Source organism: Lycium barbarum, chromosome 4, assembly GCF_019175385.1.
Source record: "Lycium barbarum isolate Lr01 chromosome 4, ASM1917538v2, whole genome shotgun sequence".
In the NCBI taxonomy this organism is placed as follows: domain Eukaryota; kingdom Viridiplantae; phylum Streptophyta; class Magnoliopsida; order Solanales; family Solanaceae; genus Lycium; species Lycium barbarum.
The window spans coordinates 133,580,250-133,604,529 of record NC_083340.1 but is presented as its reverse complement, the minus strand read 5'-3'; the positions used below and the strand labels follow the sequence as shown (position 1 = coordinate 133,604,529).

General features: G+C 34.4%; 2 protein-coding genes and 1 long non-coding RNA gene across 3 annotated transcripts; 1 reads left to right on the top strand and 2 right to left on the bottom strand.

The window, feature by feature from the left end:
* Positions 1–5,281: 5,281 nt before the first annotated feature.
* LOC132638619 (uncharacterized) lies at positions 5,282–5,745 on the bottom strand. The gene is made up of 3 exons (XR_009581830.1): positions 5,651–5,745; positions 5,468–5,569; positions 5,282–5,357 (listed from the first exon to the last, which is right to left on the bottom strand). It is a non-coding gene; the product is annotated as an uncharacterized LOC132638619 (long non-coding RNA).
* Positions 5,746–5,826: 81 nt separating this feature from the next.
* LOC132637814 (uncharacterized) lies at positions 5,827–6,909 on the bottom strand. Its single transcript, XM_060354846.1, has 3 exons — positions 6,891–6,909; positions 6,163–6,404; positions 5,827–6,060 (listed from the first exon to the last, which is right to left on the bottom strand). The coding sequence occupies exons 1-3, from the start codon at positions 6,907–6,909 to the stop codon at positions 5,827–5,829; spliced, it is 495 nt and encodes a 164-aa protein (XP_060210829.1).
* A 7,061-nt stretch (positions 6,910–13,970) lies between these two features.
* Positions 13,971–16,923, top strand: LOC132636559 (WRKY transcription factor 71-like). Its single transcript, XM_060353484.1, has 3 exons — positions 13,971–14,633; positions 15,176–15,319; positions 16,066–16,923. The coding sequence occupies exons 1-3, from the start codon at positions 14,164–14,166 to the stop codon at positions 16,412–16,414; spliced, it is 963 nt and encodes a 320-aa protein (XP_060209467.1). The 5' UTR covers positions 13,971–14,163; the 3' UTR covers positions 16,415–16,923.
* Positions 16,924–24,280: the final 7,357 nt, after the last annotated feature.

The window sequence follows — 24,280 nt, the reverse complement described above, 5'->3', positions numbered from 1 at the left end:
ACCAATGCAGCAGCAGTATGGAAAGACCTAAGAGAGTGGTTTGCAAAAAGGGATCTTACTAGAATTTACCAAGTTCATCATGAGATTTGTACCCTAACTCAAAGAAGTTTATCCATATCTGAGTTTTTCTCAAGGCTAAAGATTGCCTGGGAAAATTACTTAGCATTGCTACCAACTCCACAATGTTTTGATAAATCAAAGCTTTATGTTGAACATATGGAGCAGCAAAGGCTCATGCAATTCTTAATGGGGTTAAATGAAACATACAATCAGGTTTGTAGCCAAATATTGATGACAGTTCCAGCTCCAACCCTGAATCAAGCATCCGGCATGCTGCTTCAAGATGAAAATCAGAGGGTTCGATCCAATATGATCTCTCACACTTCACAATCTGTGGAACAATTGAGTTTGAATGAGACTACAACTCTGGCATCAGCACATTACAATAAGTTTAAGAATAGTGAAGGATATTGCACTCATTGTCACAAGACAAGATACACTTAGGAGATTTGCTATAGATTATTTGGTTATCCATCTAGTCACAAATTAGCTAAAAAGAAACCTGATGACATAGGTGCAAAGACTAAGTTTTATGGAGGATACAAATGACCAGCATCACACAATGTTCAGTATGCAGAAAGTAATGAAGGTAGTAGTTCAGGGAATCATTATGCCAAGGGATACAATGTCAACTATGGAAACAATGTTAAGGGAAATAGGTACAATGCTAGCTGGGGAAATAATAATGAGGGCAACACATTCAATATGAACTACAAACATGGCTTTGAGGATAGCAGTTATGGATATTTACCAGTCAGACCACACTATGAACAACACCTGGCTAATCCAATGCCCATGTTTTCCCAAAAGCAGTTCCAGGATTCTACAAAGGCTTGATAGTAATCCAATTCAACCTGAATCTATAGCAAACATGGCAGGTATTATAGTACACAATTTTACTTGCACTTGTAGTTGTTCTACTGCAGTTAGTACTTCTAAATCTTGAGTAGTAGGCATATGGGCCACAAATCATATGGCTTCTAGTTTGGATCTGATTAATCATCCTAAACATGTTCCTCCTTCTAACTCAACAAAAATTCATCTACTTAATGGTACATACACATATGTTTCTCACATAGGTTCCTCCACTCTGTTTGATCTTTTGCACCTAGACAATGTTCTCTATATACCTAACTTCAAATACAATTTACGTTCTATTCCAAAACTAACCAGGGAGCTTAAATGTTGTGCATCATTTTATCCTGAAATATGTATTTTTCATGACCTTTGCAGTGGCAAGGTGAAGGGGATTAGTAAAGTTCAAGGTGGTCTCTACATTCTTGACATTACCATCACATCATCACCTTCCAAGGCACTTACTTCATCAACTTCTTCCATCCCACCATTTCACATTGCTTCACCTCTTCCTCAACAACCCTCTCACAAGTTCACTGACAACCACTTGGCATCAAAGACTTGGTCATGCCCCTTTTCAAGTTCTTTAGCAAATACCTTTAATAAAGCACCAGTTGCTAAATAAGGATGTTGCTACTTGCATAGTTTGTCCTTTATCCAGACAGACTAGATTTCCCTTTCCTCATAGTACTAAGAAAACTATATCCCCTTTTGATGTTGTACATATGGATGTTTCGGGTCCATATAGATAATGTAATTACAATGGCTATAGGTACTTTCTTACAATTGTTGATGATTACTCTCGTATGACTTCGGTTTATTTGATTAAATTCAAAATTGATATTGTTCATATAATCAAAAACCTTCTTACACTGATTAAGAATTGGTCTTGAATTTTTTAATACTTAGTGTAATCAATTGCTCACTTATTCAGGCATCATTAACCAAAGTACTTGGTTTCATACTCCCAACAAAATGGTGTTGCTGAGAGAAAATATAGACACATTCTTGAAATGGGTAGAGCAGTAAGATTTCAAGCCCATGCTCCTATAAAATTTTGCAGCGGAATGCATTTTAACTACTGTTTATCTCATTAATAGAATCCCATCAACTGTTTTGAATGGAAAATCTCCTTAGGAGATGTCTCATGGCCATTCTCATTCTTTGACTCACTTGAAAGTGTTTGGTTGTCTTTGTTATGCTACCAAACCTGCATTTTCTTATAAGTTATCTTCTAAAGTTACTCCTGAAGCTTTTATGGGATACTCTTCAGAAAGGTTACAAAAGTTATGTCATTAGTACCAGTTCATTCTTGGTAAACAGAGATGGTTTTTTTCAAGGAGTTTGTGTTTCCTTCCAATATCCCAAGGCAACTTTCCTTCATTCTTGTTTTTGCTCCACACCTCCTCTTTCTACTGCATATTTTCACTCTGATGATTCTTTTCCCTCTATTGATCCTGCTATTCAGTTTTTTGATCCTCCTACTCCTTTGGTACAAGACAATCCATCTGTACCACCCTTAAATACTGCAGGTTCTCATGATCATTCACCTCCTTCTTCTACTAGTACATTTCCTCCTCCTATTCCCAGATGTGATCCATCCACATCAATTTTTTGTTCCCTCTACTATGAAGACTACTATAGAACCAACTAGAAAATCTTCAAGGACTGTCTGACCTCCTATTTGGCTAACTGATTATCATCACCACTCTTCTACTCCTTATCCCATATCCAATTATGTCTCTTATGATTCTATTTCACCATCCTATAAGGCCTATATCACTATTTCTTCATTTATTCCTGAACCTACTGCCTTTGACCAAGCTACTAAGGATGATAATTGGGTACATGCTATGAAACTTGATATTCAAGCCCTTTGTGACAATAATACTTAAGAAATAGTTGATTTTCCTACTGGCAAGACTCATATAGGTTGCAAGTGGGTACATAAGGTGAAGTATAAGGCAGATGGTTCAGCGGAAAGATATAAGGCCAGGTTAGTAGCCAAATTTTACACTAAAAAAGAAGGTTTGGATCATCATGATACTCTTTAACCTGTGGTGAAAAAAGTTATTGTTAGGAGTGTAGTTTTTTTAGCTGCACAACACTCTTGGCCTTTTTTCAGATGGATGTTTATAATGCTTTTCTGCAGGGTGACCTAGTTTAGGAGGTTGACATGACTCTACCACAGGGCTTTAGCAGCCAGGAGGATTCTAAAGTGTGTAAGCTGCTTAAATCCCTGTATGGATTAAAGCAAGTCAGTAGGCAGTGAAATTTGAAGCTCACATCAGCACTTGTTCATTCTACACTACTACAAAAAGGGGCTTTAGCAGCCATTAAAAAGGGCTTTAGCGGCTATAACAATTGCCGCTATACCCTTTACCAGCCATTGTCCTTTGGCCGGCGATGCCGGGGTCGGTAAAGGCTATAGCGGCCGTTCTAGCAAACGCTGGTAAAGGCTGATTTTTATTGCCACTAATAACCGGTAGTTCTAGCGGCCATTCTTTGCGGCAATAATTTGGCTGCTAAAGCCAATTCCTAACGGCTAGCTATGCTCTTTTAGCGTCCATTTGTATAGCCACTGAATTCAATTAAATTGCCACTAAAAGTAAATAGTTTTAACGGCAATTGTTTTGTGGCAATTTAGAATGGTTACAATATGCTTTCTAAAAACGCCTTAGACAACTTTTAGTGTCCATTTTAATGGCAAGTAAATTCAAACAAATTGCCGCTAATAATCAACATAGTTAACGACAATTGTTTGGTGGCCAATTCTAAAGGCTATAATATCGCACGTGAAAGCGTTGTATTTCCCCTTCAACTTCCATTTTTATGGTCAGTAAATTCAATTAAATTGACGTTAAAAGTCAGAAGCTTTAACGGCAATTGTTTCGCCGCCATTAATAATTAATGTTGTATTCATCCAAAAAATGATCTAGATAGTGATAGTTTGGCAAATGCTAAAAATATATTACTATTAATTCATAAAACATAATGTATCTCATTAAATCTAAACAAACAAAAGAAGTTCTAATCCAAAATATAGTGTCACAACTTAAAATAAACTAATCCAAAATATAGTGTCACAACTTAAAATAACCTATATTGTGTGAACTAAATAACTAATGTCATCACATAACCGATCCTAGCGAATAATGTCTTCAAATAACTTCCACACGTGTAATTTTCGAACATCAAACTGTACGACCCGAAATAATAAAATAAATGTATCAAAAGATGAAATGTAGTGTACGAAAATATCACATTAAAACTATCATCTAGTTATAACAACAAGATATAAGAATTTACAACTCTCATAATAAATCTATGCCTCAAACTACTAGTTGAAGTGCCAAATGATTACATATTATCATCTTGAAGGCCAAAGTGCAATAGTCTGCAGAAGTAACAATCTTTCCTAGACATCCCAAGTGTTGGTAATTGTTCATTTGTCACGTTTAACGATGTAGCCGTAGTTGGATGAAATATAACAAATTTCCAATTTCAACAAGTGTACAAAAACTCTGCGCTAACGATTATTACTGTTCATTGTAGCTAATTTTAACTCAAACAAATGAACTAACATGAAAAAGTATATCCACAAGAAATTCTACTTTTAAATCTAAATATTGACATATGTTATGAACTTGCTTGAACTGCTGGTTTATTATATCAGCAATTATTTCTCATCTTGGCCTTATAAAGGACTCCCTAGCTGGTCATACAAAGTTTTGAAGTAGCTTGAGAATAAAAGCTTATGCATTATTCAGCACTTAGTCATAAAAGTGTTGAAACATGCACACCCATCTTCATTATTCAAGAACCCAAAAAGTCGAAGAAGGAATTCTCAAACAGTAGTACAAAAGGATATAGATGAGTAGTACCGTGAGAAGGTGGGGAATTTTCAGCAACGCTAGGTATCCTTGATATTTGTGGTACTTGTTCATGGCCACTATTGGCATCAGGGACCTATAAATATTACCACGGTAATTAACAATACTTTTATAGGATTAAAATTTCATTAAAAATGTCTAAAAGTTGTGAAATCAAGTTACCTGTTCACTTGAGGTGCCATTGATATTTTGAGGCATAGATTCATTACGAGCGCGTATCAATTGTCTCATCTGGAGCAGTTCTAATTGCATCTTCTCCTGATTTTGTTTCATCAGATTCATTTCTTCATTTTGTTTTGCCTTTAGCTCAGTTATCTCATGTTGTAACCTTTGTACATCCTCATTAGATGAATCCTCTGCAACAACATTTCCTAAGGAAGATCTACTACCCCATAGAACAGAAGGAGTTGGACCAAGTCCTAAACCACGGACATACCCACTTTTTTCATTTCCCAACACTTGCGAATACACATCCCCTTCCTAAGCAACACTCTGAGGAGGTCGGTCAGTAGGTCTCTCACTATTGCTTATCCTTTCATTTATCATGTCCTAACAATAAAATACACAATAAATCCAACTTGGAAATCATTTAAAGGCGCTTTAATTTTTTTCCCTCACTGTTTCCCAATGTTGAAAATAAAAGAAACAAGAAATCTTACAATTGTCTTGGCAGAATCCTCATCCAGTGATCTACCATCCTTACGTTTCTTGTGAGTTAATATAAATACTTGTGCTCGGGTAGGCTCTATCCCATTCTCAGCCTAATACAATATAATTGATATCAAATATATGTGACATAAAGGATTTTAAAATATTATAGTTTGTAATTTCCACCGGTTTACCTTCCCATCCATCAAGGTAGCAATACTTTTGGATCCTCCTGTGTGAGGCATTTTTTGCTTGGTCCTATTGTTTCTATTTGCTTGGGTACGCCTCTATCATTGAAACATTAAAATGATATAAATTATCAATAAAAACTGAGCATAACTAAAACCAAAACACTACGAAAATAAGCAACTCAGAGTACGTTTTCAAGATTTGTTGATACCTTAGCTTTATCAGAAAACCAATAAGAGACAAAACCACTCCATTGATCCCTCGGTATGCGACTTAGTCTATTTTTCAGCAAAGAGTCTTTAGTCTTATATTTTTCCATATATTCACCTTTTAAAGTGCACTTGTAATCTTTCCATTTCTTTCCTAGTGACTTTAAGACAAAGCCTTCTGCGCGTTTTGGGATAGAGAACTTCTTCTGAAAAAATAAAAGCCAACATTTAGAAGATACCATCATGTATAACAGATTGCACATCATAATAATTTAATAATAACAATAATAATAATAACTACTTCATACCCTCACAAAATTCACCAATTTCTTCTTTTCCTCGTTGCCAAAAATTCTCCAGTCATCAATGTGCAGAGGTGTTAGTTCTGGAGTCCTTGCAACAATTCCTAAAAAGCTAGCAATCTTTCGACCCTCTTTCCCAACAGCTTGGTTACGACTATTAAACTGTACATTAACTGTCTTCCCCGCAGGAAGTTTCCAAATATCTTTCAGTAAAGTACGTCCACAGACCTTTCTTGCCTCTGAATTACCTAGAATTAAAAAGATTTGAAGGTCATCAAATGTAAAAAAAACTAAAGAATATACTAAAGATTGATAAGTTGCTATTTTGCAACTAAGTTGGTTTGCTTAGATGATTCAGTTGTTTGATGAATACTGCACCTGGTGAGGTTTATTCAGCTGAGCCAAATATACATAACTGTTGGTATCTCAGTTGAGTGTACAACTGGAGGAATCTACAAGGAGTAATTACAAGAAAGGGGTCTGTTTTCAAGAGGTACTAGAAATATCACTTAGCAAACACAGAAAAAGCTTTACTTGTACAAAATCATAAATCGCCTCAAGTGTTTGGGTACCTGGAAGCAAAATATTTGATGACGAAGATAAAAAAAAGGTGAAGGAGAATAAAGATCCCGTAAAACACATTCCTTTCACTATACTTAGGTAAAAATGGACATAAGATCCTATGTTACAAACACATCAACAGTTAGAGGGTTCTTTTTTTTTTTCTTCTTTACTGCTAGATTTCATTGACATTTTATCCAGATAACAGAGCTTTCATCTCTCTGGGCTGATACTCAGAAATCTCCTATCAACTAGCATGAGGGCCTCTAAGATTATTTTCTTGAAGCATGAACAATCAAGAAGCATCTCATTCATCAGCACTTTTGCTTCTCTACAAATAACACACTGCCTAATTACTCTGCAGCAGCTAGACTACAACTTGTTGCTGATCAGCCAATTGAATATGTAAAATGAACCTTTACCTAATGAGATAAGTTTACAAAGGTAACACTAACTAGTAAAAAATCAAAAGAATAAGGATAAACAAAAGTCCGCAGCCTACACAACACGAACATCAATTGCAATGGAATTTGAGTTGCTTTTTGAGCGATCAAGTTGGAAGATGCAAACATCTCCTACTTTTAGCTTGTTGGTTGAAAATAACACGCGCCAGCCTGTTGTAATAATAGCATATAAAGTCTTCCCACCATTACAAATTCTAAGACTCGCAGGACATGGTTTACCCGACGAACCAGTTAACGTTATGTTTGTATTCTGAAAGAGTGCATTCGACTGACAAAATTCCGTGGGTATATGCATATAAGGAGAACGTTTTCTGACGTTATATTCTTTTATTCTTGCCGTAAACTCAGAACTTCCTTTCAAGCATTGGTACGGAGGTTGATCACCCTCGAGTTAGAGGGTTCTCACATTCAAATATGAAGGAAATTGTTTCTCCAGAATGCCTCCGGCTTTTACAGTACTAAAGCCAAAAGAAACTAACTTTTCACTTTTACTACTAAAACTTTTATGCCAATCATTCCTTATCCACCACCTCTGGTAACATTTTTACCAATTGCATAATGGAACACGTTCAAAATGAAAACTGCAAACCATTTTCCGTTAGATGCCAACTTCTAAATTGTTCAAACAAGATTAAAAGCCACGTTACAGATAAAGAGATTGACTCAGTGAAAGGAAAGATCTTTCTGTCACATCTCAGAATACCAAAACTAGACAACCTCCCAACTGTCCCTGATCATAGCATATAGCAATCCATCATATAATTCAAAATTTCCTAAAGAAATTGTCAACTTACAAAAATATCAACCACACAAACTAAGATGGTTCAAAATCAATAAATCTAACAAGTCATGGAAAAAGGGAAGCACCAGCTATACTTCTCAATTTTTCTATTAAAAATCTCCAACTATACTTCTACGATAAAAAGGATCAACTCCAAATATATAAAACCCAAAACACCAAATTGCCTCAAGTGTTTGGGTATTTGAATTATAAATTTAAGATTAAATTATTTCTAGATGAGAAGGTATGATATTTTTCTTTTTTGGAACAGATTAAAAAAGAAATTATGACACATAATGGAGATTGAGGGAATTCAATTTTAAATTTCATTAGATAACATGTATAAACATATATGCTTAAATTCAGTAGCTTGTAAACATAATCACAAATACAGATTACTTACGTGATAAAAAGACGAAGGAATTGAGAAACATAAATTAAGGAGGGGTGATTTTCTGGTGGAAACCATGGGGACAACCTTCAACCCTAACACTTCCTTTTATTTCAATTCTAATGGGATTACATAGAACATTAGAACAATAAATATAGGTTTACAGACCATAAGAACAGAGATGATTGGCGCAACACAAGAATTACAGGGGGTAAAATCACAATGGAACATTCAGATAGAAGATGACGAATTTGATTTAATAGAATATACAAAAGAGGAACGTTCAGATAGAAGCAGTGGAGATAACATTACCATGAAATTGGCTTAATCCAGTAGAGTTTAGCTCTTCACCGGGATGTAGAAGCCGCAATAAAGAAGATGATGTGGTATTCTGTTTTTGTTTAATAATGGAATAGGGTTTTAACTTTGGGGGATACTAATAGCAGACGCGGGAGAGTATTATTAAGCAAGCGCGGGAGAGTATTATTAAGCAAGCGCGGGAAAGTTTATTTAGAAGGAAAAATCAATTGCGGGAAGAGTTAAAAAAAAAAAGGTAATTTTTTTACTGGCAATTCTTCTAAATTGCCACTAAAAATATACTTATTGCTGGCCAATATACGTTAGCCGCTGGTATTTTGCCTCCGTGAATTATTTAGCGGCAATTAACTTATAGCCACTAAATAATTGCCGCTAAAACCCCTTTTTGTAGTAGTGCTAGCTTTAGTCAAAGCAAGCTTGATGACTCTCTTTTTAAAAAAAGATGTGACAATGACATTGTTATTATTTTGATGTATGTAGATAACCTCTTAATTACAAGTAGCAGGGGAGACTCCGACTCGAGTTTCCGCTGTAGGATTGAGTGAGGTGACGAGAGCGGAAGCCAAGGTTCCTTGCTACGCTCCATAGATGTTCGTACGATTCTTGTGGATTTTGGGTGTGTTTGAATTTCTCGTTAGGTCTTCACTGAAGGATTGTCCACCTTCTCAAGCCTCTCGATTCAAGAAGCCAAAACTATACGTAATCACAATTTCAAGATAAAGGATCTAAGAGAATTAAGATATTTCTTGGGGATAGAATTCGCAAGATCTAGTAAAGACATTCTCAAGAACCAAAGAGAATATGCCCTGGAACTCATCTCAGAATATGGGCTGGGGGGAGCAAGACCTGTTGTAACACCTGTAGAACAAAATTAAAAACTTACAAGTGCAGAGTATGATAGACACTTGGGTGTACATGAAGACAACAAGCTGGTAGATAAAAGAGGCTATCAAAGACTCATTGGCAGATTATTATATTTAGCAGTGACAAGGCCAGATATATCCTTTGTTGTGCAATGTCTAAGTCAGTTCATGCATGTGCCAAAGGAGTCAGATATGGAAGCTACTACGCATGTGGTAAAGTACATTAAGAATGAACCTGGTCTTGGACTTTTGATGAGTATCAAACTCTCAGGAAAAGTGTATGGATATTATGATGTTGACTGGGCTTCATGCTCAGTGACCAGGAGATCAGTCTTAGTATATTGTGTGAAACTAGGTGAATAATTAGTATCTTGGAAATTAAAAACAGTCAACAGTGTCAAGAAATATAGTTGAATCAGAGTACATGAGTATGGCTGGAACAGTGTCTGAGTTAATATGGATTCATGGTTTACTTAAAGAGCTGAGATTAGAGGTTGAACTTCCTATGAACTTGCTTTTTGATAATAAAGCAGCACTTCAAATAACTTTTAATCCCATGTATCATGAACAAACAAAGAACATAGAGATAGATTGCCACTTTGTTAGAGAAAAGTTGCAGCAAAGACTGATTAAACAGACCATGGTAGTAGCAAGAAGCAGATTGCATATGTGTTAACCAAGGGACTGGGAAGACAGCAACATGATTTCCTACTTGGCAAGTTGGGAATGATTAATGTTTTCAAGGACCCAACTTGAGGGGGAGTGTAGAAAATAGTCATAGCTGTTAATGCTTGTACTTAGTTAGTTAGACAAAAGCCGCTTGTACATTGTTAGTTAGAAGACAGTTGTCAGTAGAAGTTAGATATTTAAGCTGGTTAGTGATTGTATAAATAGAGGTAGGTATACTTGTATTTACTCTTATCACATAAATAAGAAATTTTCATTTCCCACAAACACAGTCTCTGATCTTCATTCTCGGTAACTGCTCCTCCATTGATATGACATCAAGCTCTCCATTTTAACAATATTTTTAATTCTCGAACTAACTGTTAGAAAATGAATATTAGGGTGTGAGGATGACGAAGAGGATTTATCAACAGGACATAAGCCTAAGTATGCAATCAAAAAGTCTTTCGCGTGTCCCGTGTGCCTTGAGGGTGAAATGGGGGTAAAAGTAGCAATTAATTGGTGTGGGTAAATATCGGATGTGAGTAATTAAGTATTTATCAGCCATATTAATTAATTCCCCAAACACGTGTTAACCCAACTACCTTTTTTGTTATGTCTGAGTGGTGATAAATGACCGATTTTGATTGATTTTGGGCGGGTTAATATGAGATAAAAATAAAGGGAAAACAACATAATATATTCTTAAAATATAAAATATTTATCCACCCATGACTCCTAAATTAATTTCGCTTCTTACCCAACCGAACAAAAATATTTACTCGAGTACCCCCTCGCCCAAAACCCTTTCCTCCATGATATCATCGTATTATATTTATATACCATGATGGTATTATGGAGGACTAAGAGAAGGGCTAAAGCAGTCCTCCATGATATTGTCTCAGTATATTTATGTACCACGATGGTATTACGGAGGACTGAAAAGTGTCTCATTGAAGGGCTGAATCAGTCCTCCACGATACCTTCACAGTATATGTATATAAGATGATGGTACCATAGAGGTTTTGTTAAGAAAAGTGTGTCTTTTGAATAAATGAACATGATACCATCTTAGTATATTTATATACCATGTTGATATCATAATTTTGGGGGCATTTCGGGTGAATAGTTTCAGAAGCATGAAAGTAAAAGGGGTATGAAAGGGTAATTATTTTATTTTCAGTGGGCAGCGATGTTCTTTTAGCAAAAATAAATGAGACATTACTCAATCCTCTCCAAAAGTTCGTAGCTAAGATAGCCAAGTAAAGATGGGCCAAACAATGGACATTCCACATGATAATACCAAGTTTTAATTTGTTTATTTGTTTTTTATAATTTGTTTAACGTCATACCAAAACTATAAAAAATAAAAAAAAAAACTTCATCTTTAAGTGTTAAAGCTATATATAACATATCAATTAAAACTAAAATTATTTAAATATTTTGAGAAACTTTCATATGGGACAATTAGATTATATAATTAGCCCAAATCAGCCAACTTTTAGATGGATTGAATTTGAGTGGGTTAAGATGGGTGAGCTAATAAATGGCGGCTCACTAACTCACTCAAACTTGAATGGTTGGGCAGACCACATTTTTATTCGCTAATTTTGTCTACCCTAATTGGATGTAATTGAACGAACACATAATTTAAGAAATAAAATTAAATTTAATATGCATAAATACTTTTATGACTATAAAATACATTAAGAATAAAGTAGAAATTTAAGGTTAAATGATTCTCAGGTGCATATATATAAAATTGTTATATTCTTTTTTATACAAATTTAAAAGAAAAATATATAACATAAAATAAGACAGATGGAGTACCATTTACTTGATGCCCTTCCTCGTGTTTTAAATTTTATTGGAAAATAAAAATCATTAAGAAACAAATGTGAAAGGTATTGGATAACAACGATTACAAGATACTACCGCAAATTTTTTATATTACTTATTCGAATTCTGAATCATTAATTACTTAATTTTTCCGTGATAGACGTCGCAAATTTTCCTAGTCTCAATGATGATTATTTAAGCGTATATGGAATATGAAGACGACAAGTAAATCTCATGTCATAGAAGGAGATAACCCCTTTAATTAAGGAAGAACTTACCCTTAAAATTTCCATGTATTAAACAAAAGAACAAGACGAATTGAATGTGATCTATGATGATGGGAGAAATGGGTTTGTGAGCCTTTACAAATCTTTTTAGTTTTATTATCCTTTTACAAGATATTTTCATTTTTCAAACATAAGAGATTTGAAAAGGTCATTTTCTTCTATTCAAATTATAAGAGGACAATTGATTTCATTTCCTCTTATCTAACGATGGGACACTATTATTTATTGTACTAAAATTAAACACAAACTTAAAATGATCCATAAAGAAGCACTAGTTCTATCTATTGTGAAGGAAAAGTTTTATTTTTGTAACTCACACAATGATTGGCTTAAAATAGAAAACAAATTAGATTAACCTTCTATTTTCTTAATCAAATCCAATAAAATGTATATTTTAATGAATTTAATTTACATACCTATAGTATAATAATGCTTCCTCCATTAGTATAATTTAAATTGTTATAATAGATTACTTGCACTTATTCTAGGTTATCGATCAACGCTTATTAGGCAGAGTTACCCATAACTATCTTTTGATTTGCCTGATTGTGTTATTTTTTCTTACGTCGTCAATGCATAGAACTTAAATTATTTTTAAATACTCTCACTTTAACCATTTTTCTCGTTTACCTTAGTTTAACATAATAAAATAACAGTATGAAAAATTTAATTGTCTGAAAACTAGAAAGTTATTATACTAGTTAGGTTAATAAATATAACTTTTTGATATGGATATTCTTGTCCTAGAAAAACCAAAATTAAAGCACTTATTTTTGCTCATAAACTCAGCTTCAACTATAACTCAAAACCTATAATTAATTTATTAATCAAAGTTTGGCTAAACAACTTAATTCTCTAGAATAAGTACCATTTTTAATAACAAAAAATAAACACTTTGACTTTCAAAAAATTTGGCCAAAAAAGCTATTAGACTATTCACAATATTGTTGACTCTATTTCTATTCCATTTTATTGTCCACGAAGACTACAATTCTCATTAACCTCACATAAATAATGAGATATTTAACCAAAAAAAAAAAATAGATATTTACGCACTTGGAAAAAAATATCTATTAGTAGTATATGCCAATTTGCTAGGTGATGACAAAGACAGCGATCCTGTTTATTCAACTCTACCCAATGAAAGGAGCGTCGTTCAATTTAAGTATTGTTTTTATTTGGAATATTTCTTACAATATCATTTATGATATTTTCACATGACTTCTATAACATATTTCACTAAAGGCAATTTTTGAAGTGATTACTTTAGCCATATTATATGGAACACGATATGTAGCTAAATTAAAGTAATTTTTATAGCTTATTTGGTCAAGTTTTTGAGAAGTTAAAGGTTATTTTTTATTTGGAAAATGTGTTCATTTTAGAGATTTGAGGTGTTTGATCAAGCTTTTAGAGAAAAAAATGTGCTTTTAAGTAGCAACAAAAATAATAATTCCTAGAAATATTTTTGAAACTTTGCCAAAACATAAATTATTGCTCTAATATTGCCAAAAAAAATTCAAATTGAAAAGTCAAAACACAAACCGCTAGTCTCCATTTTTTTTTAAAACACTTCCGACATAAAGTACTTCTCAAAATAAACAAATTTTGGAAGTTTGACCAAACAATATATACTCATATACCTTCTTGAGTACCCTCAAATCCAATTTTCTTCAACAAGGGCCATCCATTTCTATGTTTCCTATCAAGCTACATGCTCTTTCTTTTCTCTCTCCAAAGCATTTTTCATCTATCATCTCTTTTTTTATTACACAAAAAGATAGTGTTAGTGTATCAAGTCTTCCTTTAGGAATCTTGAGTAGTGTTATTCTCCAATATGTCTGATAACCCTTTTTATCATGATTACATGGGAACTGGAGGGATCAATACATTTCCTTTCTTTGGTGAAAATCCCTCAAATTATGACCAGCCAATTCCTAATAATATGCAAAATCCACATCAACAATTTGTTCCTTCTTCTTACATGACTCTCACTGAGTGTTTACATGGCTCTATGGATTACAACACTTTATCAAGTGCTTTTGACATGTCTTGCTCAAACTCTGAAGTAGTTTGTCCACATGTCGATAATCAAGACTCTTCTAGGAAAAGTAACATCTCTGTTGTTGCAGAACCTGTCTTAGATTCGCCTCTGGGAGAAACGAGCGTTGAAATTCCACCAACGCCAAATTCTTCGATATCTTCTACTTCTAATGAGGCTGGAGGGGACATAGATTCTTCCAAAATCAAGAAACATATGCAGAAAAAAGGGTGTCAAGAAGAAGGAGATGACAAGTCTAAGAAAGAGTAAGTCATTTTTCATTGCTCACATATCATAAGCAGAGGTGGACCTAAATAGTTCAAACTCTATATATGTGTTAAGAGATCCACTAAATTAGTACAAAATATAGATTCCGAATTCAGTAATCAAATGGTTTGTGGAAAAATTCCGATCTCAAATCGATATAAAGTTTAAATCCCGAATTTGTCTCTTACCCTTACAACAGTTTCTTTTGGCAACGATTCTTTATTATTCAAAGATTGGTTGTATATTAATTGGACTAATAGATGCTGGTCATAGTTTCTAGGTTAATTATTAAAGGCTGGACTTTAAGTATTCTCCAAGATTCTTACACGTAGTTGGAATTAATGTTTTGACCGTACGCCCCCTCCTTTAATTTGTTTCTATTTTTATAGTTTTAGTGTTTTGGTAGTACCCAACCAAACCCTAATTCTTTTTTTGTTGAAGTGCCAATTTAATGCATAAAAGTTGTGCTATACTAAAAATTCAATTTTAAGATAGAAAAAATGATCATGTACTCGATGTTGTTGATGATTAATTATTTCAGGTGCAAAGCAAAAAAGAAAGGAGAAAAAAAGCAAAAAGAACAACGATTTGCTTTCATGACAAAGAGTGAGATTGACAATCTTGAAGATGGTTATCGATGGAGAAAGTATGGACAGAAGGCAGTGAAAAACAGCAACTTCCCAAGGTAAATAGGTCTTTATTCAATTAAATTCAATCTCACCTTATCTTAAATTTTAGGACTACATATCCGACCTTATTTTTCATTACTTCAAGTTAGCTTAAGCTGTGTCTCGACTAGTCATAATTTTATCGGATGAATTCTTACATCTATAACCAAAGATCTCGGATTTAAGCCTTTAACAACGGAGAAATTCTTGATATGGAGCGCTTCTTCTTCAGCATACCTACGTGGCGCATACCCGAATTAGTATGCCACTAGGATGCAGATATATACCGAATGCCTAAAGAAAAATAACATAGAGAAAGAAAACTTGTCATAATATTTAATTAGCTACATACTCTCTAATTTCAATTTCTATAAACACTTTCCTTTTTAGTTTGTTCCAAAAATAATGACACACTTATAACTTTGAAAATAATTTACTTAAATTCACACTTCCCATTTTACCTTTAAAGAGAAGTTTTTATAACTATACACATGTTATTGAATATTCAAGGCCACAAGTTTCAAAAGTTTATAGTCACACAAATGTTATATTTGTCATATTTATGTTTTGAAAGTCTTCATTTCTTTCTTAAGCTCCCTCAATTTAAATTATGTCACATAAATTGAGAGGGAGGGAGTGTGCATAAATCAGAGGCTGCAAACAAGCATGCTTCATGTTCAAAATAGTAGATGAAATATTTCTCAATTTCACTATAATTATGCAATACAAAATATTCTCACTTTGCTGCTGATGACTTTTGTAGGAACTATTATAGATGCACGACTCAAAAGTGTGGTGTGAAGAAACGTGTGGAAAGGTCATATGAAGATCCATCAATTGTGATAACTACATATGAAGGCCAACACAACCATCATTGTCCAGCAACCCTTAGGGGAAATTCATCATTCTTATATTCTTCATCACAGTTTATGCCAAATTTTCCTCCACAACTATTTGCTCAAATGCTTCCACCAACAAGCAACCAAAATCTCCTCATTAGTTCTTCGGCCTATATTAATAATAGTAATTATCATCAACACCAAGGTTCAGAATACAGCCTATTTGGTGGAGGCACAAATGGTTCATGGATCCACAAACAAGAGCCATCCTAGTACTACAAGAAATGAGATTTTCGTGGCGATTTATTGACTCGTAAACCTGGTCATGACGAAAAGTGATAATTTTAATGGCGTTTGTCGCATAGTGGTGATTACACTTAGTCCGCCACGAATTTGTACGAATATTTATTTTCTTATAAGTTTTTTTTTTTTTTCATTTTCTTGTAGTGTAGACGAAGTTTTTCCCTTTAATTTGGTTTTTCATGGCGATTGACACATAAAGTTAGAGAAAATGTGATAGTTTTAGTGGCGATCATGATTGTCGCTACATAAAACATTTTATGGCGATTACACTTAGTCCGCCAGGAATTTGTATGAATTTCTCTTTTCTTCTAAGAAAGATTTCTTTGAACCGAGGGTCTTTCGGAAACAGTCGCCCTACCTTTCAAAGTGGGGGTTAGGTCTACGTACACTCTACCCTTCCCAAACCCCACATGGTGGGATTCTACTGGGCTTGTTGTTGTTTGTTTTGTTTGTTCTAAGAAAGATTTCTCTGTTCTTAATTTTCTTGTAGTGCTGTAGACTGATTTTTTTGCCTGTTGCATGTAATCTAGTTTTCGTGGCGACTAACTCATAAAGGTCACAGCCAAAGTGATAGTTTTAGTGACTATCCTTTGTTGTCACCGCAAAACGTAACATTTACCCTCTGTTTGGATGGTTGTTTCCCGTAGTTCATTAATGTATAGTATGGTATGGTATAGTATGGTGTTGTATTGTATTGTACTGTATTAATAAACACAATGTTTGGATAGACTGTATCATTTGTTGTGGTTTAATAACATTTGTATTGTTTGGTTTGACTGTATGGTACTGTATAATAACTTGTAAGTTTACTAAAATACCCTTAACTCTTAATTAGAAATTAGTTTGTATATATTGATAAAACGCCAGTGAAGAATAAAATAGGAACTTTAAAAAATAAGTAGGTATTGGGTGGGGGTGGTGGAGGGGTGGGTGGTGTGAGGTGGGTGGTTGTGGGATGATGGTGGGGGTAATTGGTGGTAGGGTGGGGGTGAGTGGTTATAGAGGTGGGGTTGGGTGGTGGTGAGGGGTAGTGGGTGGGGGTGGTGGAGGGTGGGTGGTGTGAGGTGGGTGGTTGTGGGATGAGAGTGGGGGTGAGTTGTTGTGGGGTGGGGTTTGGCAGTGGTAAGGGGTAGTAGGGGTGGGTAGCAGAGGAGTAGGGTAGTTGGCGTGGGGGTGGGTTGTAGGGCGGGGGTGGGGTGGAGAGTGGGGGTGGGTGGAGGTGAGTGGTAGGGTGGGGTATAATGGAGAAATGAAATACGTAACTACAAAAAAATCACCAAATCCGTGATTACAAAAATTGAGATTTTTCATGGTTATACAACTATGGGATGAACCACGGGTTTACGACACCATACCACATAATTTTAAGAACAATAGAAACAAACATAATTTCATAAAAAGTCATACATTAATGAACCACGGGAAATCACCATCCAAACAGGGGGTTAGGTGAGAGTTGAGACTATACTTAGTTCACCACGAATTTGTACAAATTTCTCTTTTCTTCTATGAAAAAAAAAAATAGTATATATCATTTACCCAAGTGTAGACTATTTCCTTTTTGCTGGCCCCACTTGATCTATTTTAATATTGTATAAGTGAAGCGCTAATAGAAGAAAGCATCAAATTGGCAATTCAGTGAATCTTCAAAATTGTGCTAATTTTAGGTACCGTCATTTAACTTTTCTCATTATAACATTAAAGTCAAATTACTATTTTAATCTCTACTACGTTAAAGTAATAGATTACTCACTAGTCACAAAATTACTTTTTATAATACAAATTAATTGAACCGCGTGTGAATTGTTCAGAAAATATAAATGACTACTAGAAGGTCAAATTCCCCCTATTTGGTTTTACGACTAGATTTATTCACGATTAAAGGGAAATAAAGCCACATATCTTATATTCATTCTCTGCACCACAAAACTCAAAAGCCCATAAAAATAAATTATTTGCGTGGTGTTTGTTCTGGTGAAGCGAGCAAGTCGTGTTTATATTGATGCTGTTTAAGGAAACTGAAGATAGCTTCAACAATTTTCCTTTAATAAGCTGAAAAAAATCATGCATTAGTTCTATTACTATATGTTGCTTCTTGCGCTTCGGTTATCGCATTATTTTGCTTTGAATGCTTTGTTATGCTATCCCTATTATTTGATATGCCTTATCTACTCCTATAAAAAAATAAAAATCAAGTTGCTTTGTCACTCGTTACTTGAGACGAGGGTCTTCCAAAAATAATTTTTTTATCTTCAAACGGTAGATGTAAGGTCTACGTAAACGCAATCCCCTCCGTATCCACATGCGAGAATAAGCTAGATAATGTTGTCATTGTTGTTGTATATACTAACGTTTGAAACACGTTATGTTTATTTGGTTTATAAAAATGGATGAAAGTTGACTATAGCACCCATGTAATTAATGTGAGGAGCATGACATTGTTGACTTTATTAAGTCCTATATACGTGAAATTGGCATTGGTATAAGTGAAAGTCAAAGAGAGCAGGTTATTGTTAGGTTGAGAAAGCACTACTAAGCAGCTAAGAATATAATTGACATGGACTTCTCCCTAACAAAGTTTAGCTTATTCAACATCGTCAGTCTCATCGCTCCATCGCATACGTTAAGCTTATTCAGGTGCAAAAATAGACTACTTTATTGTTTGTGCACTAAAAATCATCTTCTCTTCTGGTATATTTTGCTGTACTAAAACCAGACTTATTTAACCTTCATACCGTACACTAATTCTGTTTGTATGAACTAGCTCACATTAGCGGTTCCAAGCTCATATAAAAGAGGAGGGTTACGGTTGGCGGATTAACAATATAAAACCTGTTAATTCATGATGAATTAATCCTGATAATACAAATATCGTTAGGACATACCCTCCTTGACCACATATTTTTAAAGTTTTTTAAAAAAAAAAAAAAAAAAAAAAAAATCTGTGTCTAGTCAAAGTTTTCATATCAATTGGGATTGAGAGTAGAATTTTACCAAAATTTGTAATTTAGCATAAGACACACGTTGAATGAGAAAATCAACAATTTTTCAAAATTTAATTCACACAATCTTTCTCCAAAATCTCTAAAACTTTAAACACCAATTATATCAAACTAATTAAAATTAGGCAAGAAAAATTATTGATTCAACATTTGTTATTAACATATGATATGAAAACTTATTGACAAAACGAATGTCACATAACTTGATATTTATTAAAAAAATTATTCCAAGTAGTTGTTATATTCTAAAGATAAGTACATTATTTTCAACAGAATAGGTGAATGAGACAAAAATAAAACTTATATATTTTGTAGTTTAATTCTAGAAAGAAAAAAAAAAGATCTTTATTAAAAAAAAAATCTCACCGGAAAATATTACATAAGGGGATTATCGTTTCCATTTAATATGTGGAAGGGATATCGTTTGGATTGACTCTTTTTATAATATCAGTGAATATTAGTTAAATTCTCTTTTCCTTTTCTACTTCTGTTCGAAAGCTCTTGGCACTAATAGTACTGTTGAAAACTGTGTGACGATCCTGTGATTTATTTACGAGCTAAATTATATCTTATATTAGTTGACACTAAACTGTTGATTCAATTAATTAGACATATATTATATTCGACTCTAATCTTCAGTGATTTAATAATGGAAGACAATAAGATGCTCTAGCTGATATGCTAGCAGTAAGTTTGGCTACAAGAGCGAAGAAAAAGACTTTCGCACGTGTGGTTTCTTAGAGCTAGTAGGTAAGCTCATCCTTTGTGCTTTAAAAATAAGAAAATCTAATAGCATTCACTAATAATCATCTTTTATGTTTTTAAAAAAAAAAAAAAAAGATTGAATAGAGCACCCAAAAAAAAAAAGGACATTTAAAGTGGGGAGGGGGGAGGGTAGGGCAAGCCAAAATTCTAAAGAAATGCTAAACGGGCCAGGGCGGGTCAAAATTTTAGTGGTTCAAAGGTTGCCTGTCCCGTCCCATTTATGCCGGGTAAATTTTATAAATGATCACACAATTATGATTTTTTATCATAGTCACATAACTATGTTTTTTGTAACAGGAAAATCACAAAACTTTCGCTCTCCTAACCCAAGACTCATAATTGTTGGCAAACTAATAGTAATGAGTGTTAAATTACTCTACATTTTAACCCTTTTTATTTTATTTTTAATCTTATAAATACAGGCTCAATAAAAAGGAGGGCCGCCCTGCCTCGATCCAATTTTTGAAAAGTGTAGTTAATGTATATTAAAATGCATTACATTTTGTTGGAGTAAAAAATTAAATTTTATGGAGTAATAGTACTTACTGTATTACTAGTTATCAATGCATCGGAAGATTATCAATGCATTAATAAAAAAATAAAAAAAATATTGTGATAAATTCTTTCTAATTCACTGTCCATTTTAGTTGTTTGATTGATTAGGATACACCAATTAAATACATTTGAAGGTGGTAAAAAGTTGGTAGTTTTTCACTCATCAGAAAGTTAAAATTTGGGTTGGATCATATTAGTCCTCTGTATATTATTAGATTATAAATAAAAACAAAATGTAGAGTGAAAAAGTATCACTCAATGGAAGGTTGAGTTTTCCGACAATTGCAACTTTTGTGTAATTAGTAGGGTGAAAGTTTTAGTTTTTTTTTTTTGTTAGAAATTATAATTACGTGGCCATTTATGAAATTTACTATTTACATTCGTATTAGACCTCACATGATGGAATTATATTTAACTTGTTGTTGTTGTACTATTTACATCGGTACTCTTGGACTTGATTGCAGAGACGTGTAGTCTTCTACTTATGAAAGTGACCCAAAATGGATCTTCGGTGCCACGACAACTCCAAACTCCAAAGAGTACAATATGTTTCGAATATATCTTTATTAGAAAGTAATATTCATGCCTAGCAACTATAAATGTCTTAAGTAGTAGGAATTCGCGACTTTTTTAGGACAAAAAAAAAATTGAACCAAACTGACACAAAAAAAAAAAAACATAAATAGGTTTCACGCACTAATTTAGTGCGTGAAAGGACCAAACTATAAAAATACAAGTTTGGTTTTTCACGCACGAAATTCGTGCGTGAAGGAAGCCTTTTTTTTTTTTTTTTAACCTATCAAAATTACGTTTTTTTACATACTTTGGGCAAAGATTAGTCATATTTCAAAACCTTGAAATATCAATATTTTATATAGAACTTAATATCTTTTTTTGCGTACAATAATGTCGGCTCATTACATCAAGTCCACCTAAACGTTTGGATCGTCGTTTTAGGGGTTCTAAAGTGTCCCGAAGTAAGTTTTGTTAGTTTTGAAACTTGTCATATTTATAGGGTTTTGATTTAAATGTTTTATTATATTTGAATGTACAAATATAAATATTTTATTGAATAATAATTCACCCAATACGAGAGGTTTATACTAATTCAAAAATAATTCATTCCATTAAATTACAATACAAATTCAAAGCGATACAATAATAAGTTACAATAACAATACAATCTTCAAGTTCTAGAGGCTTTATTACTTCGAGACGTGCTTGTACCACCACGACCTTGTTGCCCACACGAACGTTTGTCATGGCCATATTGCTTACATGTAGAGCACTTACAAGAGTAAGTTCTTTCACTAACATCCATTTGATTGAGTCTACGACTCCGTGAGTTAATGCCTAATTTCCTGATGTAATCCTTGTTAGCAACCATCGAAAACGGCTCGTTTGGCCAATAAGCTTCATTACCAAGTGGGTGGAATTGGCCGGAATATGCTCTAAGGTAACTGTGGACCTTGTATTCTCCTGCCACATAACTTGTTACCATTTTTCTCATTCTCTCGAAGCACTTGACAGCATGAGAACACGGTATGTGGTACGTTTGCCACTTACCACAAGTGCATGTTCTTGCTGCCTCATAAACGGTATGCACGTTTCCACCCTTACCGTTGTAATAACCCGTCCTAACTTCATACACATGTTGAATTGGGTCATACTCGGTCATCTGGTGATGCTCACATTTTTTTCTATAATGCTCCATATTTTTTAAGGGCTTTGGCATCCATGTCCCGCCTTTGGCTAATATTGCTCTGGCCTGCCTTGTCCTAACCACAAATCGCTCCACAACCTGCTTGAAAGTCATTCTCACCATTGCGGTGATAGGTAGTCCCCGAGCAGATTTCAACAAGCCATTGAAAGACTCTAAGTTGTTTGTTGTGAGCATGCCCCATCTTTTGCCTCCATCAGCATGAAGTGTCCATTTTTCAACTTCGAGCTTCATCAACCAAACGTATGCGGGTTCACTCACTGCCCTGATTAGATCCATTTTTGCAGCCCATTTTCACTGTTGATGCTCCATCGCAGCCCCCCACATCAATTTGTTTAGAGTGCCATTGTGAAACTTTGATTGCAAATTTGCCTTCAAGTGCCTTAAGCAATAGCGATGGTAAACAAAGGGAGGCTGCCACCCCGGTAAATTATCCATATTGTGCAATATGCCTTTATGACGATCAGACAGCACGCATATGCCGGTATGAACCTTAATAACATGAGTTTTCAAATGGGTCAAAAAGATCCCCCATGTGTCGTTTCTCTCGTTAGCGGCAATTACGAAAGCAAGAGAGAATATTGACCCATTGGCATCCATTTCCTATTGCAATTAGGAGCTTGATGTCGTAGGCACCATATACATGCGTACCATCTATGGATATCACTGGCCAGCAGTGAGCAAAACCATCAATGCATGGTTTGAATGTCCAAAACACGAAGTTGAAGATTTTACCCTCTATAAGTCGCCACTCTACAATAGTACCATGTTTAAATGTTGTAGAGCCGCCATATACCTTGGCAGCGATTGAAAAGAGGTATGCCAATTTCCAAAAACCATCTCAAAAGCGCGTCTACGCCCGAGAAATCCCTTTCTGTTGCTTATAGTTTTACCATATACGGTTTGAACGTTTCGAATACAATCTTTGATGGGGAACCTGCACAAGTTTAAACAAACAACATTTAGTTATGATCTTTCAATTGATATAAGACATATAATGTACTAGGTAGGATAAGTTACCTTGGCGTTTCGGCAACGTCTTTAAGTAACACTTGAGCAATCATGTTTGTATCTAAATTATAATGATCTACTCGATTTTCTTCCATATCATAAGTGTGTCTTTGGCGGAATTTTGTGACAGCCCACATACCATCAAGCTTAACAATTCTCCGAAGCAACCACTCACAGCCTTGATGCCGTCGTCTACAAACTAGCCCCTGTATCTTTGTGTTTGACTGATCAACCTTAAACTCCCTCATGTCCTTAAAACAATAAATTTTGACAGCGCGTTGCAATGCCTTTTTGGATGCGAACAACATTCTCTTTGCAAGGTAGCATCGATCTCTGTTGAGATCCTCTGGTTCAATCCAGGTTTTTAGGCCACTATCATCATAAGTTGGGTTTTCAGCCATTGGTGGTGGTGCATTGGTTCTTGTTGGTTTTGGCTTTGAGGAATATTATTGGTCATACCAACTTGAACATCATCATCATCTTCATCATCGGTTACCTCTGCATTATTAGCTATTTCATCGTCATCACTTGATGATGACTCATAATAATTTGGAAAATCTTCGTTATCAAGTGCATTCATCCTCCTACACGAAAAGTAACATATTTTAAATACCAACATCATTCATATATATATATATATATATATATATATATATATGTGTGTGTGTGTGTATACAGATAATTTAATATCAAGGTGATGAACTTACTGTTGTTCATAAGCATTGTCATGTTGTGGAGAATGATCAACTCCACCGAACTGAGAGGATTGACCAACATCCATAT

Coding starts and splice junctions, on each gene's coding strand:
- LOC132636559 (XM_060353484.1), top strand. CDS start 14,164: ATGTCTGATAACCCTTTTTATCATGATTACATGGGAACTGGAGGGATC. Junction 14,634..15,175: donor GATGACAAGTCTAAGAAAGA/GTAAGTCATTTT, acceptor TAATTATTTCAG/GTGCAAAGCAAAAAAGAAAG. Junction 15,320..16,065: donor AAAAACAGCAACTTCCCAAG/GTAAATAGGTCT, acceptor TGACTTTTGTAG/GAACTATTATAGATGCACGA.
- LOC132637814 (XM_060354846.1), bottom strand. Junction 6,061..6,162: donor AATTGGTGAATTTTGTGAGG/GTATGAAGTAGT, acceptor TTATTTTTTCAG/AAGAAGTTCTCTATCCCAAA.